The 16,744-nt window shown below is 45.4% G+C and overlaps 1 protein-coding gene and 1 long non-coding RNA gene across 3 annotated transcripts in view; one reads left to right on the top strand and one right to left on the bottom strand.

Moving 5' to 3' along the window:
- FAM193B (family with sequence similarity 193 member B) overlaps positions 1–7,745 on the bottom strand; it is a 33,531-nt gene extending 25,786 nt beyond the window's left edge. The window contains exon 1 of one of the 2 annotated variants that reach the window (XM_081850193.1): positions 7,495–7,745. In XM_081850193.1, coding sequence (XP_081706319.1) covers positions 7,495–7,662 — 168 coding nt within the window. In that variant the 5' untranslated portion in view covers positions 7,663–7,745. The remainder of the gene's footprint in view (positions 1–7,494) is intronic. The other variant, XM_081850194.1, reaches the window with a different exon arrangement.
- A 482-nt stretch (positions 7,746–8,227) lies between these two features.
- On the top strand, positions 8,228–11,035 carry LOC309335511. The gene is made up of 2 exons (XR_014153550.1): positions 8,228–8,293; positions 9,934–11,035. It is a non-coding gene; the product is annotated as an uncharacterized lncRNA (long non-coding RNA).
- Positions 11,036–16,744: the final 5,709 nt, after the last annotated feature.

The raw sequence follows: 16,744 nt of genomic DNA, 5'->3' as shown, positions 1-16,744 counted from the left end.
GAAACAACTCCTAGAAATGCTTGATTTATAACACAGAACACAACTACTTTATAATATGAAAAGAAGAAATCTGGAAAGTATATAAAACAATGCAGCTACATATTCCATGGTTTAAAAATCGTGGGGGGGGGGGTTATGCTATACTACACTGAAATGTTTGAACGTTTCTTTGATTGTCCTTGAATCTTCCCACCACACTTGCCATCCTCTCCTGCCACACCCTTTGAGAACCACCGCACTAGTACCAAAGTACCAACTATTTTACTAGAAAAAGAGGTGCCTAAACTCACCACAAATGCCTCCCTCGTTCTCTTATAATGGCAACAGCACTGTGAGGTGCTGAAACTGAGTTTTGGTGAGTTCCAGATGAAAAAAAGCCCTGTAAACTACCAAGATCTCCTTTTCTACTGAGTGGCAGGAAAGGCAGCTAACTATCCTCTTCCCTGAGCCGCAAACGGGGGACCTGGTGAGGGGATATTTTTCCACAGTCACATAAGTGGGTGGCTACACAAAGGTCACTGCTATGGGCAGGGCTTTTTTTCAGCCGGAACTCACCAGAACCGAATTCTGGCACTTCTTTGGTGCATTCTGGCAACCTGTCACTGGAGGCTGAGTGCCAGAGGCTGCGGGCGGCACGGCACTCAGTGTTGAGTGATGGAGGCTGCAGGCAGCAAGGCGATTGGTGCGAGAAGTTCAACAACTTTTGATGGTATCTCCCTTAAAAAAAGCTCAACAAATTCTGGCACCTCTTTTTCCAGAAAAGAAAAAGCAGCCCTGGGGTCTTTCACTGTCTGCTCTGGCTTCCTGTGTCTTCTGCTACTTATGGAGAATAATAATAATAATAATAATAATAATAATAATAGTAATAATAATTTTTGTTATTTATACCCCACCCATCTGGCTGTGTTTCCCCAGCCACTCTGGGAGGTATCACAGCGGTTCCCAACAGAATATTAAAAACACAATAAAACTTCAAACATTAAAAACTTCCCTAAACAGGGCTGCCTTCAGATGCCTTCTAACAGTCAGATAGTTGTTGATTTCCTTGACATCTGATGGGAGGGCATTCCACAGAGCAGGCACCACTACTGAGAAGGCGCTCTGCCTGGTTCCCTGTAACCTCACTTCTCGCAGTGAGGGAACTGTCAGAAGGGCCTCGGAGTCCAAGCTGAACGATAGGGGTGGAGACTCTCCTTCAGATATACTGGGCCAAGGCCATTTAGGGCTTTAAAGGTCAGCACCAACACTTTGAGAAGGATTGTATCTCAGTTGTAGAGCTTCTGTTTACATGCAGAAGGTCCCTGATTCAATCATCGACATTTCCAGGTGGGACTGGAAGTGTCTGCTGTCTGCAACCCTGAAGAACTGAGCCACTCAGTATGGACAATGGGACAATGGGCTGGGTGGGACAATGGTCTGCTTCTGTATACAGCAGCTTCCTGAGCTCCTAGATATCCAATTGCAAGATCACCTAGAATCCTGTCAAAGCAGAACTGGAGCACCAGCAGCTTCCTAACACTAGGAAGGGAAGAGTAAGTGTGTTGCCTTCATGGCGTAACTTCTGCAAAACAAAATGTCACAATGTGAAGCCTTTGAACATTATGTGTACTTGCTCTTTAATGTTGGAGCCACTGGGTCTATAATGCTAGAGAGCAGAAGCACACATCCAGCTCCCAGCATGTGACTTTGTGGTAGGCACAGCACTGTGGCGATCTTGTGCAGTATGCTATGGCTAGCAAGCAGTTGGCCATTTGGGTGTTCACCAAGAGGCAGTTCATAGAATCATAGAATCATAGAGTTGGAAGAGACCACAAGGGCCATTGAGTCCAACCCCTGCCAAGCAGGAAACACCATCAGAGCACTCCTGACATATGGTTGTCAAGCCTCTGCTTAAAGACCTCCAAAGAAGGAGACTCCCTGTGCATCAGTTGCTAACTGCAAGACTGAATTAGTGTGACAGCTGCTGAAAAGAAACATACAAAAATAACTCCAGTTAATGCAACCCCGGATCATGGCCCTGGGTAACAAGACTGCACCTGGTACTTGAATCTGGGGAGAAGGAGGTTTGTTAAGTAGTTTTGTTAGTTCGCATTCTCAAATTCTGTCTGGCTACCCCAACCTCAAGATGGGCTGGACAGGATCTGGTTTGGAACAATGGGAAATGAAGCCAGGAGATGGATAAAAGACAACTCCATAGTTTTCCAGAAATTGCCGTGAGCCTCTAGGTAGTCAACTGCTAATAAAAACCAGCAGCAAAAAGACAACATTAAACAATACACTTGGATTATTGTGGCAATCTTTCGTGGCATCATAGAATCTAACCGCTGACAGTTGTGGCTGAGAAGTGCAAAAAGTCAACATCAAAGGCAGGGAAGATCTTAATGCACTCTGTATAGTCAAGCTAAAGAAATCTGGCTGCTGTGCTAAGCAACACCAACTTATGGACAAGTATGTCAGCATGCCTGCCCACCCTTAAGTGTTTGTGGCAAGTCTAAATCTCATTTTGTGAACCCGAGGCGTTACTACTAGCAGTCTGCCTCGCAAAACTTGTACAATACTAGCTCTGGTGTGCTGCCTGGCAGCATCCCTGTCGCTTTTGCTTGGAGGACTAACTTTCTTTTTAATTACTTTAATTAGACTATTGTAAGTTAGCCTCCATGCAGCTCCCGAACAAGTGCTGTGAAGGTCAGCTCCACTAGTACATTCCTAATTGCTTAGAAATGAGTGGACAAGAGAAACTTGCCTCATTGTATTGAAGTGCGGCTGTTGGTTTAACTGCAGGCTCCAGGCTCTGGTGCCTTGAAAAGCTATATAAAAGGGAGATGATCACTAGGTACTGTTTTTCTTAGTGTGGTAGTGGAAGCAGATACACCTGTGGATTCTTCGTGCCACACTGCTTTTTAAGGCATAGCAGATCTGTCCCATTTGGTGTATATGGCAACCATTGCCTTCCAGTTTGCTGCTGGCCAGTTTCCAGCTTGCTGCAGAAGCCTGCAAACTGTAAAGGAGAGTGTGTGCACATGTACAGTTGCATACGCCCAATTCATATGCACATACTTGAAGTTTTAGCTGAGCTGCAGGGACCAACAGAGAGAACAGAAAAGCTATACTAAAATATCCCTAGAGCTATCCTGAAAAGTTTGCATGTAGCTAGTCACACTGTCCCTTTTGCAGAACACTTGTAGCATCCTAAAGTAACAGGCTGCCTACTGTTTGTCTTCTCCAATTCCCCACATTTCTGCTTTGCTCCAAGCATTAGACTCTGATTAGATGAATAAGCACTGGTTAGAGTAAATGAAACAATGTAAAGTCGTTTAAACACCTGAAAGCACAAAATAAAAGCTAGATGATATTCCTAACAAAACTTGCAAGGATAATATCCAATTGGAACTATTTATTTAATGCTTGGAACAAAGGCTCTGTGATTCAGGCAGGGCAAGGACAGCATAGGCACAAATCTATGCTAATGCGCTCAGCACCTCAGCCTGCTCTTTCTGCAGCTTAGGTTAACCTGCAGTAGAGCTACACATACCAGAAAGCTCTTCTGGAGTTTCCATCAAGGTTTCCCATATCAGCCGATTGAAACTTCGTGGCTGGATATGTGAGATATAGTTAAGAAGCAGAAAATATGGAACTTTTGATTCAATGATTCTCTTCTCCCCAACCCATGTCTTAACTAGGGGCAAGTGGCTTTGTGGAACAGTAACTCCTCTCAGAATTCAGGTGTTGCTGCTTTTTGTTCATTTATCAACAATGCTTTCTGATTTATTTGCAATACATAGGTACTTCAGACACCACATGCAACTAAAAGTGTCTTTTGGTCTTTGTTCGCAGACTACCTCTCCAAACTGGATTTGGAAGCCTGCTCTGTGCTTAAGTTTCCACTGCAGGTTTGCATCACACTTCATTACACTGGGACAGTAAGAGTAACAGCTCTGTCCAAGCCACTGTAGCAATTGCTCTTACGCTAGCAACAAGCTGGTCTTTCCAGTTACTATTTTGTGTCCCAAATACCGGGAACATAGAAATCACATAATTAGGAAACTGATTACAGTGCATCATAATGGGTTTTAACTAATAGTTTTGTATTAACCTATACCTGGCTGTTCCAACGCTAAGTCTTTTCCACTGGCTTCTACTTCTGTACTTATCTCCTGAAGATGCTCAAATATCCTCTGTGTGAACCTGTTGATCGTGGAAGCCTTTTCTGCCTTGAAAGTCATAGCTAGCATTAGACCCTTGGAAGTGTAGATAGCAGGGCTGCTTCAAGGTGCATCTTCCACAACTATGGAAGATGAGCAACTACACAGATGAGCAAGTTACTGAGTGTGGGGGAAGGGGTGGATTCAAGGGGTGGAGTGGCTGAGAAGCTCAAGGACCAGATCCCAGTCCCCAGTCATGAACTTATTGTCCCTTACCCCAGCATCTTGGCCAGGGGAGCTGTTCTTCTATCTACGAAGTGAAAAGTGAGGCTAGGAAAGTCATGTTCTTTGTTTCAGTGTGACAGGTCCGTCTACCAAAGGAAACCAAGAAGCCGAGAGTGACTCCCTAGCATATTAGCACACCGTATCTTAGAGTTGTGTTTCCCAAACTTGGGTCCCTAGCTGATGTTGGACTATACCTCCAATCAGCCCTGACCACTGGTCCTGTTAGCTAGGGATGTTGGGAGTTGTAGTCCGACAACAGCTGGAGACCAAAGTTTGAGAAACACTGTCTCAGAGGCATGTGAGAGGAGTGCCATGAGGCCAGAAGTTATGCCCTGTGCATCTCATATGGCATGGATGTGCATCTCATATGGCATGGATGTTGGCCATCCTTGGTATAGACAAGACAGACAAACAGCACTCCTCTCCCCACCTGGCAACTCTCAAAGCTGCTGTGCTGCACCCTGACTTGACTTATCTGTTGCACACTTATGTGCTAGTCTTTTAAACCCAGTTCTCCGTAGAGAATACGTGCTCTAATAAGAAGCAAGGGAAGCACTCCAACCAATTCCCAACCCTGCTATAGCACATCATAGTCTACTGTGGTCTCATTTATGTGATATTTGTAATCCTCTCATCTCTGAATAATGAAGTTGGCATATTTGCGGGGAGGGGGCAGATCAATGCTTGAATTACAGGCAGTCTAGAGGGGCCCCAGTTCTCTTTATTTGATGCTAACCCCCTCAGCCAGTTTTTACAAAACTAAAACGGGATTCAAAGTATGATGTAACAGACGAATTGGATGAATTTTGTTAAAACTGTAATGATATAATTTTATCAATTTAAGTTTAAAAACTGAGAGGGGGGAAAGGCTACACAGAGGCGTGGTGTTTAAAAGCAGGGAAAGTTGGGGGTGCGGGCTTATGACTTTCACTAGGGACCCTGTACCTTTTTGTCCATAACTTGAGCACCGGGGCAGATGAGACACAAACTTTCATGGAGAGAAACTACCTCTTAATCATTCCCACTGCATGCAAAAGTCTAGGAGACACAATCGGACAAAAAACGTTGACTGCTCTCCTGCGACTGGTAACTTGCTTGCTTACTTGCTAGCAACTCTGTATGATGATAGTTTGGGATTCTTTTATCCTGGGCCAGACACATGCCAGTCTAGGTGCACTGTATCCTATTCAGGGACAAATTTGCCACTGTGCCCGCTTCACCCACCAAATGGCTCGTTAGCCAGGCTAAAAAACAGGTGTGCAAACAAGAAGAGCGCTCTCTCCCTGCCCCGCCCCCTGAAAAAGGCTGAAAATGCCTTGCCGACTGGCACAGTCTGTAGACAAGCCCCCACTTCCACATACTCTGTGTAACTCTGGCTGAGTCTCCTGCAGGTCTGCTGTCTGCCAGCATCAGCCTGGCTTCCCAGAAGGCTAATTCTACAATCCTTAGTTAACACAAAGCTGTCCTGAGGATTTGCCACCTCAGCGTACATGGCTAACAGTACAGAGATAGGAGCAGTTTCCTCAGTGTTCATAAGGGTAGATGTTACCTATGCAGACTCAGGACCAAGAGACACACTGGAATGGATTTTGAACATCCTCCTCTGTCCATGCCAGGTTCTAGCTCTTTCCTTGGCTCAAACTGCATTCTGCTTGCAGCACAGCTCCTGTCCAATTGTCCCACAGTAACTCAGCAAAGCTCTGCAAATTCACCCAAATACCAACATCCAGCTGGAGAAACTCAATTCCTCTTGTAGGGCAGAGCATCACTTACGCAGTGACCTTCTGTGGTGTACACTGGTCAGTGCTGTCTGCCATTAGTCTCATGTGTTCTCTGTCCACACATCTGCCCTTACCCTTCCAAGGCAGCCTTCTTGCAAGAAACATTGGATGGTGGCCATTTGTTGATTCCTGCATTGCAGGGGGTTGGACTAGAAGACCCTCATGGTCCCTTCCAACTCTACAATTCTATGGTGCTAGTTCATCTGAGCAAGCAACAATAATTCCCTACTCTGATTTCTTGTTTAGTAAAAATATAGACTGCACAAAGATTCAGTTGGCTGCCACCCCCTACCTACTGGGAAGGGATGCGTGCATATATCTGAAAACAGGCCCAGGCACAATCAGAAGGACAAGATACAGCATGGTCGCAGGCCCCACTCAATTTTCAGCCCCACAAGAGAAGCAAATGAAATGGAAATGCTCAAAATGCAAACAGAAGATAAAGGTGCATATGCTAAGTACTAGTTAGTATTTGGGGGAAGGCCTGTCTTTCTATATCTGAGGAAGATGCAACAAGAAGCCTGCAAAGATGCAGCAAGCACAGAATGTATGGGTGCTCCAGCACCAAAAGCTATAGAATTGGTGGTGCGTCCAACATATGGAATGGGGTACAGGAGAAGGGGACCTGGTCTAGCAGCCTTCTGCAGGCTAGGGTGGACTATAAATGCTCAACGACTGTTGCATGCAAGCAAAAAGGTGGCCACTGCACACTGAAGGGGTATCGGTAAGTAGTGCACATAAGGATTGTAGATGTGGGACTATTTGTGGTTGGACTAGAGTAGATTTGAGTGCTGAAACAAGGGGGTGGGCAGAGGAAGAGAGGGCTTGACATGAACAGAGGTGGGGATCTGGGCCTGACGGGCGCTGGATGTGGGGGAAGCAGGTGGCTTCAGTGTAAGGGGGGGATAGGGAGAGAGCGAGCCACACACACACCACACACACCCTAGGTCATGATCTAGACAGCTTGGATTCAAGGTGGATCTTGAGGTGACTGCACGGCGCACACTGGGTGCCGCTGCTGGATGTCTGGTGGCACTCGTGCAATGTGCTGCGGGAGCCGCATCCAGGAGGGCGATCCCAGTCGGCGGGGGCGGGGAGTGGGGGGAGGCGAACGCGGGGCACCTCGGGTGGATGGATCGGGGCGATCCGCGTGCAGGCGGACGTGTGCGGTCGGGGTTTCTGGGCGAAGGGTGGATCGCGCGCCGCAAATGGATGCGGGGCGAGCGGTCTAAGGGCAGCAGAGGGGTGTGGATGCAGGGCGGGATATGGGCGCGCGCTCCCGGTACCTGTGAGGCTCTGCCCTGCTCCGCACTGCTCGCCGCCGCCGCCGCCTCGGGAGTCTCTGGAAGGCCGGGCCCGGCGGGGGGCGCGGGCGGCTCTGGGGGGGCTGCTCCCCCCGCCCGCTCCCGCCGCGCCCCGGCCGCGCCCACCGCCTTGTTCCGCCTGCGAGTCATGCCCGTCCCGCGCCCCACGCTGCCGCGCTCTCGCCGCCGCCGCTAACGCCGCTGTTGCTCCCGCCGCCGCCGCTAACGCCGCCGCCGCCGCCGCCGCCGCTGCTGCTTTCAGACAGGACAACAGCCAATATGGCGGCGCGGCCCGTCCGGCCCCTGCCCGCGGGGGGAAGCCTCCGCCGCCATCGCCGGAGCGGGCAGCGCCTGGGCAGCGCGCCCCCCAGCGGCTGGAGGAGGCGCCGTCCCTGGCAGAGAGCGCGTGTTCCCGGCTAGAGGCGCGGAGCTGGCGGAGGGGCCGAAGCGGGCCCGGTCTCTCCGGAGGCGGGAGCGGGCGGGTGGCGCGGGGCGGAGCCGGAGTCTGCAACTCCGACGGGAGGCTAAGGTGGTCATTTGGGGTCACCGAGGCCCATTTAAAGGGAATCATCAGGAACGCCCCAGCCGGAGCCCTCGGCGTTGTTCCCCAGCATCTCCGACGAGCGCGGCGGTGCTGAAAACTTGAGCAATTCGCCTTTCTGCTCGCTGCAAGCCCTGTGCCGCCACCTATGAAGGCCCGTCTCTGCTTCTCGCGGCATTGCAGGGAGGGCACAAGGTGCAGATGTACCCCACTGCCCCGGGTGTGTCTGAGCCTTAGCAGGTAACCTTCACTGAATACGTCTACGCGGGGATGTTAAACAACTGACACCGGAGTGTTGTGGTGCTCCGACATAGAATGGTGAAATCTCTATATAATATATAAGTATCTTGTAAATTAAGGTTTCATGCATCTGAAAATACCTATTGCCAATAATACAGTAGAATGGGGTTTTTTTTTGGGGGGGGGAATCATATACCTACTGCAGTATAAAATTAATGAGGGGCATCGTTATAGATCTAAAAGGTGTGTGAAGTTTCATTTTAACAGGAAATAAAAGAATATCTGGAAGCGATCAAATTATATATTTAGAAATAACTCATTTTGCTAATTTTTTTCAAAAAAATTTAATGTTAGTTATCTAGCAGATTAGTTGGAATAATTATTCTTAACCCCAAAATTTGAAATTTGTGTGCTGTGTGTTCTAAATGTGGTTACAACTGCAGTCCAAACTTGGGACTTCTGAATAAGCGGCAAAGCACTGGCCAATCGCAAGAGGAGTCTGTCACTTGCAGCCATGATCTGGTCCTGACATGCGGCATGGTAGCGTTAACCCCTTCAGGAAGCACCTAGGAGGGGGGGCTGTGTGGAATTGAGATTAAGGCTGGAATGGAGTTTTGAAAGTGTACAGTACTGGTAGCCCTAGTGGTGTGGAGTGGAAGTGCCGTTTGGGTAGCAAGTATCTACCCAATTGTCTTTAAAACATGTGCTGCCTTTTTTACCATGTACAGTTAAAAAACATAGGTGCCACTGATAACTCTGTTGCATAGCACTTGCTACGTAACTGAACCCTGGGCTATGTGATATATTGACACCTGAAATTTACTAACGATTTGGCTGCCAGAGCTGACACTGGAAGGAACTGCATGCATCAGAGCAATAAAGGAGAATTGTAAATCATGCCTACAACATGTGAAGCAGCCCCAAGTGAACTCAGATGTTTACTAGGAAGAACAATAGCTCCATGTCACACTGATCTTTACAAAATAAAACCATTCTCCCAAACCAGTGCTTCAGGTAACAGAGGTACAATTTAGAAGTATCATGAAACAGCAAAAGAGCAGTGATGTCTATTGGGTCTTACAAGATATATTGAGTGAAAGCAGAAAAGTGATCACTAATGAGAAAATAGTTGCCTATAATGAAGTAGCAATCACCATCCTGAACAGCAGCTCAAAATAAGAGAGCAAAAGCTAAAGTAATTTTTCCAGTGTAATAATAATGCAATATATATTAACAAGCTGGAAGAAAAGCAAGAGTCTGCCAAGAAAGAACTGCTGTATATTGTACTCTTGGAATTATGAACAGACTGGGTGGGCCATGTTTTCATGGGTGTGCTGGCCTTTTGGTATACAGCAGAGGGCACTGTCCCTTCACTTCTGGCAACATTAATACAACTTGCCTTACTAGCGTATCTTTCTGCCTTCATTAATTTTATGGACATTGGCCAAATGCAGACTGAAGTATTAGAGTCCTGTCCCTTCCATTTTGGGAAGCAGCTGGCTATTTTGAAATGTACTATTTCGTACAAAATGAGCAGAAATTAGCTATTTTGTACGAAAGGTGTTTCAAAAGACATTTTTGGATCTACACATGCCTCCTAATGCCCAATTGATTTTATTTCAATATCTACTTTTTGCCAGTGCCTTCAAATTCTTTCAGGCTATGTGATCATCACCAGCTTCTCTCTTCAGTGCTTCCTGCTAGCCCATCCATCCACCATCTCCTGAAAGAGCAACTCTAGGGGCTCATCCGCATGGGAATTTAATGTGGATTTGAAACTGCATGTGCCTTGGTTTTGGGGTGTTGTCCACATGATGTTCTCCCCATTCAGCTGACAGCCTGTGGTTCTTCAACACTAAACTTGGATTTTTATGATCAAGGTGAAATCCAAAATGGGAGAGTAATTTCAATATAAAATTGTTTGTTTCCTGATTGTGAATGCACCTGGAGCACATTGGGTGGGTGGGCCTTTGACATGTTTCTCTGGTGCCATCTATTGCCACCATCCCCCCACTTCCATTTTGCTTCCATCAGCTGATAGGGAAGGATGCATGCTCCCAGTATCATTGTTTTCGAAATTTTAAAACAGCTGTTTTGCACAGAAGAGATCTTGCACAAAACAGCTGTATTAAAAATAAAATTTGCCCTTGCAGGTAGAGGAGGCGGTGAAGGAATAGGAGAGGAAAGGAAGCAGCAGCCTTTCATGTGAGTGACTCCTTGCTGGGCTTGGAGCAACAGAGGTCTTTAAAAAATATTTTTACAGTTTTGTGCAAACCTGGAATATTAGGAAACTTGTATTTCAAAAATACATCCCAGGAAGCACCAATATAGATTTTGAAAGTACTCCTGTGTGAACAAAGGCACACAAACCTGCACACAGAAACAGTGACCCAAATACGCAGGCATGTGTGGACATAGTCTGCTTCTTTTTGTTCTGAATATGATAACCAACTTGATAGAACAAGAGTTTTTCAGAGGCCCTAGTTTGAAAAATGTTTGTGCAGTGACTTGTCTCCAACTTCTCTGTAGCAATGCTTCCCAATAGACATCTGGACTTTCATAGCTTCTTTCCTCCAAACAAAAACAAAGCTTTTATTTTTTCATCCCTAAGTGTTTATCTGAAACTGTCCCATAACGATTACACCCCAGTCATATTACCAATTGGCTATATACCTATCACATTTCTCTGTAGTAACAACTACATGAAGACATCTTTAATGCTTCAGTAAAACAAATACATCCAATAGGCTGCCTTTAAACTCTTAGTTGCCATCACCTTGTGACAAGCTGTATCCTACCCAGCTGTAGGATTCTTCCCGCACTCACAATTAGCTTAGGAGGGTACAGTAAGTGTCATTGACAATAGGAGTGACCACCAAGCAGACTAAGGCATAGAATCTTAGAGTAGGAAGAGACCCAAGGGTCATCTAGTCCAACCCCCTGCAATGCAGGAATCTCAGCTAAAGCATCCGTGACAGATGGTCATCCAATCTCTGCTTTAAAACTTCTAAGGAAGGAGAGTCCACCACCTCTTGTGTGAGTCTGTTCTACTGTCAAACAGCTCTTACTGTCAGAAAGTTTTTTCGAATGTTTAGTCAGAATCTCCTTTCTTGTAACTTGAAGCCGTTGCCTCAAGTTCTACCCTCCAAAGCAAGAGAAAACAAGCATGCTCCCGCTTCCATATGACAGAACTTCAGATATTTGAAGATGGCTATCATATCTCCTCTAGGCTAAACATACCCAGCTACTTCAAGCGTTCCTCTTAAGACTTCGTTTCTAGATACGTGATCATCTTGGTTGCCCTCTTCTGCACAGCCTTCTTAACAGCCTTCTTAAATTGTGGTGCCCAGAATTGGACACAGGTGTGGTTTGACCAAGGCAGAGTAGAGTAGTACTGTTACTTCCCTTGATCTGGACACTATACTTCTGTTGAGGCAGCCTAGAATAGTGTTCTCTTTTTTTAATGCTGCATCACACTATTGTCATGTCTTAAGAGCTGCTTCAGGCTCCCTCTGCTGAATGAACAAAGCAAATATTTGTTGTTTTTAAAAGTGGTTGGTAGCTATTTTGAAAGAGGGGGCTGTCAGTAAGCAAGGACAGGCCTACCCCTCTAGACATGAGAGGATAGTATCGCTGACCAGGATGGCTGTAGATAACTGAAGATGCATCACAGCAGTTTCAGCTGGATGTCAAAGGTGGCAATAAGCAGAAATGTTGCAGGCATACTTTAACCACCAGAGGGCTTACCTTGCAGGAAATGGGAGAAGAGAGAGTGGCAGAACACCATAAGAACATAATAAAGTCATACCTCATGTTACATCTGCTTCATGTTGAGTTCTTTCAGGTTACGTCCCGCAGTGACCCGGAAGTACCGGAAAGGGTTACTTCCGGGTTCCGCTGCTCGCACGTGCATAGATGCGCAGAAGCGGCGAATCACAACCCGCGCGTGTGCAGACGCGCCACTGCAGGTTGTATTCCTTTCATGTTGCGAATGGGCCTCTGGAATGGATCCCATTCGCAATCAGGGGTACCACTGTAGCCCTTCTGAATCAGACCAAAGGCCCATCTAGTCCATCTCAACCAGATGCCTCTGGGAAGCTTGTAAGCAGACATGAGCACAACAGTCCTCTCCCACTTGTTCTCTCCAGCAGCTGGCATTCAGAGACCTGCTGCCTCTGACAATGGAGGTAGAACATAGCCCTCATGCCTAGTAGCAATGAGAGATTGAAGTCTGTTGTGTTACCTTGCTGTAGCACATGTCGTTTATCCACAAGCAGGGATGTGGATGTTCTAGAAAACGTTGCATCAGTAAAATTTTCGTGAAAGTTTTCTGCTGCCTTAAATTGATACTACTATATATTTATTTCACACTTTAAAATAATGATAATAATTGTATGCCACATTTGTACACTATATGGATTGGATTTTTTTCCCAGTACCCAAGTTTTTACTGAAATAATTGAATAGGAAATAAAATCAATAAAGCGCACTAAATGTTGTTTCAATGATATATTCAAACGGATTTAAAGTGTTGGTTGGATTTTCATTGGAGCACTTGGAAAATCATTATTTTTTTTTTCTTTTTTGAAAAATAAAAAGTACAAAATTACAAGTGCACAGAGCACAGGTAAGACACAAAAAAGAATAAGCAATAGTACCCATGAAGAAAACAACAAAGATATTGTGTTCATTACAAAAAAGGGGGGGGGGACTTGTTATTGTAGTTAACCAGATCATTGTAAGAATCGCTAACGTCATATATTTCCTTTATATTATTTAGATTTTGAGGGGGGAAATGAAGCCACTGAAAACTCTGCAGCCAGCTTTGAAAACTTTGATTAGTACTACAGTGGTACCCCAAGTTACAAACGCCTCAGGTTACAAACACTTCAGGTTACAAACTCCACTAACCTGGAAGAGTTACCTCGAGTTGAGAACTTTGCCCCAGGATGAGAACAGAAATCGTGTGCCAGTTGCGCAGTGACAACAGGGGCTCCATTAGCAAAAGCACGTCTCTAGTTAAGAACAGTTTCAGGTTAAGAACGGACCTCCAGAACTAATTAAGTACATAACTAGAGTTACCACTGTATATACATTGCAGTTGTTTACTCATCGTGAGATCAATCCAAGGGAGGTTGTGGTTGAGTCCAAGGGAGAGCAATAGCCACATCTGGAACCCTTCTTGCTGGCCAGCTGTGGCCAGAGCGGGAGGGTGATCCTTTTCCTTCTCCTCCCTGGCCTTATGTTGAATCCAGTGGGAGAGAAATTACTGTGCCAGCCTCAGGGCTTCTGTTGTTTCTGGCCCTCCCTGGAGGTGTGAGACAATGGTGGCTGGTGCCCACTGAGACTGGTAGGGCAGAAGGCCAACAGCAGGTGGAGCCTGAGTCAATGTCAGGCAGAGCCAACTAATTCCAGTTTTGTCCCCCTTCTTCCCCTCAGATGAGATCTACAAGGGAAACACTGAGACTAAGGAGGAGGAAGCTGATAAGGCAGTGCTACACGCTGTATTGGTTATAAGTAACAAAGGCAGGTGGGTGGAGGCTGATTGAAGGGAGGCCGAGGTTGTTGGGACTGTCCGAATGGAGCAGCCTCCACTGGGGTGGGAGCAACAAGGATGCTGGAGATCTTCCAGATCCATAGCCAGATCCACACACACATCACGGGTGGAACATCAACAGCAGGATGTCACTGCCTACAGCTTAAAAGGACAACCTTGAAATTATTTACTTGTGAAAATATTTGTTTTTAAAAAATTCAAAAAGCTTTGTATGGATTTGTTAATATTCTATTGGGTGGCTGGGGAAACCCAGCCAGATGGATGGGGTATAAATAAGTTGCTGTTTACCTCCACCTTTTGAAGGAAGGAATGGATGAAAAATCTAAATAAAAACAACAACAACATAATTATGAGTGCTGCCCCACAGGCAGCCACCTTCTTCAACAGGGGAGCAGCACATGGTAACATTGAATAGCCTTTAACCTGCCTGGGGAGTGCTTGGCCCATTACTAATGAATTTTATGAAAATTCATTTCTAAAAATGGAAAACTTTCCAAACCTCCATCACCATGCACAAATGATTAAAGAATTCCTGCCCTGAGTAGCTGTTTCTTATGGATGGTTCATAACCATGTGATGAGCTTCTGGAGATGATTCTTTGCTCATCTTAGATGCATCTAGAGACACAGGCTGATTTAAATACTATGCTTTTTATAAAACTGCAATAAGAGAAATACAGGTAATCATGCTCAAAGCATATATATGTGTGTGTACTCATATTTTTTAGTTAACAATATTGAAACTGAAAAGTACTATCCAGTCTAGTAGTGTTTACATAAACCTCTAAAATGGTGAATTGCAATCTCGTTATCAATAATATTTTACCAGTTACAGCAGCTGCTCACCTCCTGACACCATTCCTTGGGTTATTTTAAATTGGTAGTGAGAAACCTCTGGTCCACCAGCCTCCCACTTTGGCCTACAGCATAGTTTAGGCTAAACCACACACACCTGTGCATCATCTAACCTCACTGAACCTGCAGAGCAAATCTGAAAAGGAAGGACCAGCAGTGCACTCTTAAATGTGCTCCCAGATCTTCCTTTCCAGCTGCTGTTACAATTGCAGAGAAAGAGAAATGTGCCAAATTACGGTACTGCACACTTCCTATTCTTCTTTCAAAGGTGTGGTTTGTTCAAAGGAAGATTCTGCTTTTGCAGTCAAACTTGAATTCAAACTGGGCTGGCTAGGAAGGATCGGGAGCATGCTTCAGAATGAGCTCCCATTCTTCCTTTGAAACCACATCGCCTGTTTTAAATTGAGCCAGGATTTTGATAACTGACACCTGCAATTAAGGGGTGGGGCAAGTCAACGCAGGCTCCTGTCACATTTCAATGGTGTTCAAAGTTGATCAATTAACCACATTCCTTAAAAGAATAGCTGCAGCCCAATGGAATGATGTGCACTGATAGAACATAATGGGACTTAAAAGCCGTTGGAGGGTGGGATTAGTAGAGAAAAGATACTTCCAAGATCCTATCAGGAAGCTGAAACCAGCTACTAGAGAACTAATTCCTGCTTCCCTGCACAGCTATTGAGTTGTATTTCTGGACAAGTACAAGTACCTGTGTCACCATTTCCCATAAACCACGCTGACTTCCTGTCAAGCACACCCTCAGGATATGAGAAACAGAGACAAGTATTGCTTTCCTTGGAATTCAGCTTCTAGCCAAAAGAACCACACACGTCCACAGTGTGCTGGACACGTGCTGGTATTTTATTGTTATTTATATCCCACTCCCCCCCTCCTGGAAAAACGCAGCGATGTTGGGGGTGGGGGTTACTGTAGCTCTGCCCCACCACCAGCTTTTCCTGCAGGAATCTAAATGAGCATGAATTGAAACTAGTTTCGGTAGACTTCTCATTTTCACAGCAGAGATGATACCCAATATTTCAATTTTCTCCATTTTAAACCCACTCCCCCTTGATGTGCCCAATAGAGGGGACAAACAATGTTTATGGCCAGCTTTTATCTCACAGGCCTTTTCCTCCAGCTGGTGCTCAATGAGCTGGGGTTTTTGCTTGTAGCACCTTACCATCTTAGATACCATGGCAAGCAAGCAGGATCATCTTAATACCAAACTACTCTGGATATACTTAATAGAATTGTGATATTCAAATATCTTACATAAAAATATCAAGTGACATCTTCAGTAACATTCATACTTGCGCTGTGCCATTAATGCATTGTAAATCCAGCCTCTGGTCATGGAGGGCAGGAACCCCCCAAGAGCAGCTGCCTGGCAATTTATATAGGAAGTGAAAGTGGTGAGGTTTATAACACCACACAGTAGTGGCAGCAGCTCTTCCTTCCACCTGTCTTATCTGCAAAACATCCAATTGGTCAATAAACTCCCATTGCCAGCAAAGCCCCCAGAGCAGAACTTGCGTAACTACTTCAGGAAATGCTACATAATTACCTATGGGACAGTGAATACAGGTAAAGAGAAAAATCTGTTTTAGTGTTTAATAGCAGCAGGTAGTTTGAAACCACGTAACCCTAACTGGCATTGTTCAAATACGTATTTTATAGCTGCTTTCCACACCAAAAGCCATAATTCCATGTATAATTTTCTCTCTCTCTCTGTATATGTGTATATCTTCCTATATGGTATACATAAAAATGTAATGCTGTCATCACTATCAGCCCTCTTTGGAAGATTTGTTGTGCCACATCACAATCCTGGAATTGCATGAAGTCAGGGGAGGGGAGGGAGAAAAGAGAAGACAGGTTTAAAAACAGGTTTTAAACATCAACAGAGGCTTGAATAAAGGAAACAGAGATAAAATGTGATAATAAACGATGGCTGAGGCATCAGGAGAGTATATTCATCTTAAAGATACAGTAACGACTCACTGTATTGGGGTGGGGAATCTTCTGCAATGTGTGTTTGTT

This window comes from Podarcis erhardii (assembly GCF_964252035.2).
Source record: "Podarcis erhardii genome assembly, chromosome: 2".
NCBI classification, from domain to species: Eukaryota; Metazoa; Chordata; class Lepidosauria; order Squamata; family Lacertidae; genus Podarcis; species Podarcis erhardii.
The sequence above is the reverse complement of the archived record's forward strand: the minus strand, read 5'-3'. Positions and strand labels throughout refer to the sequence as shown.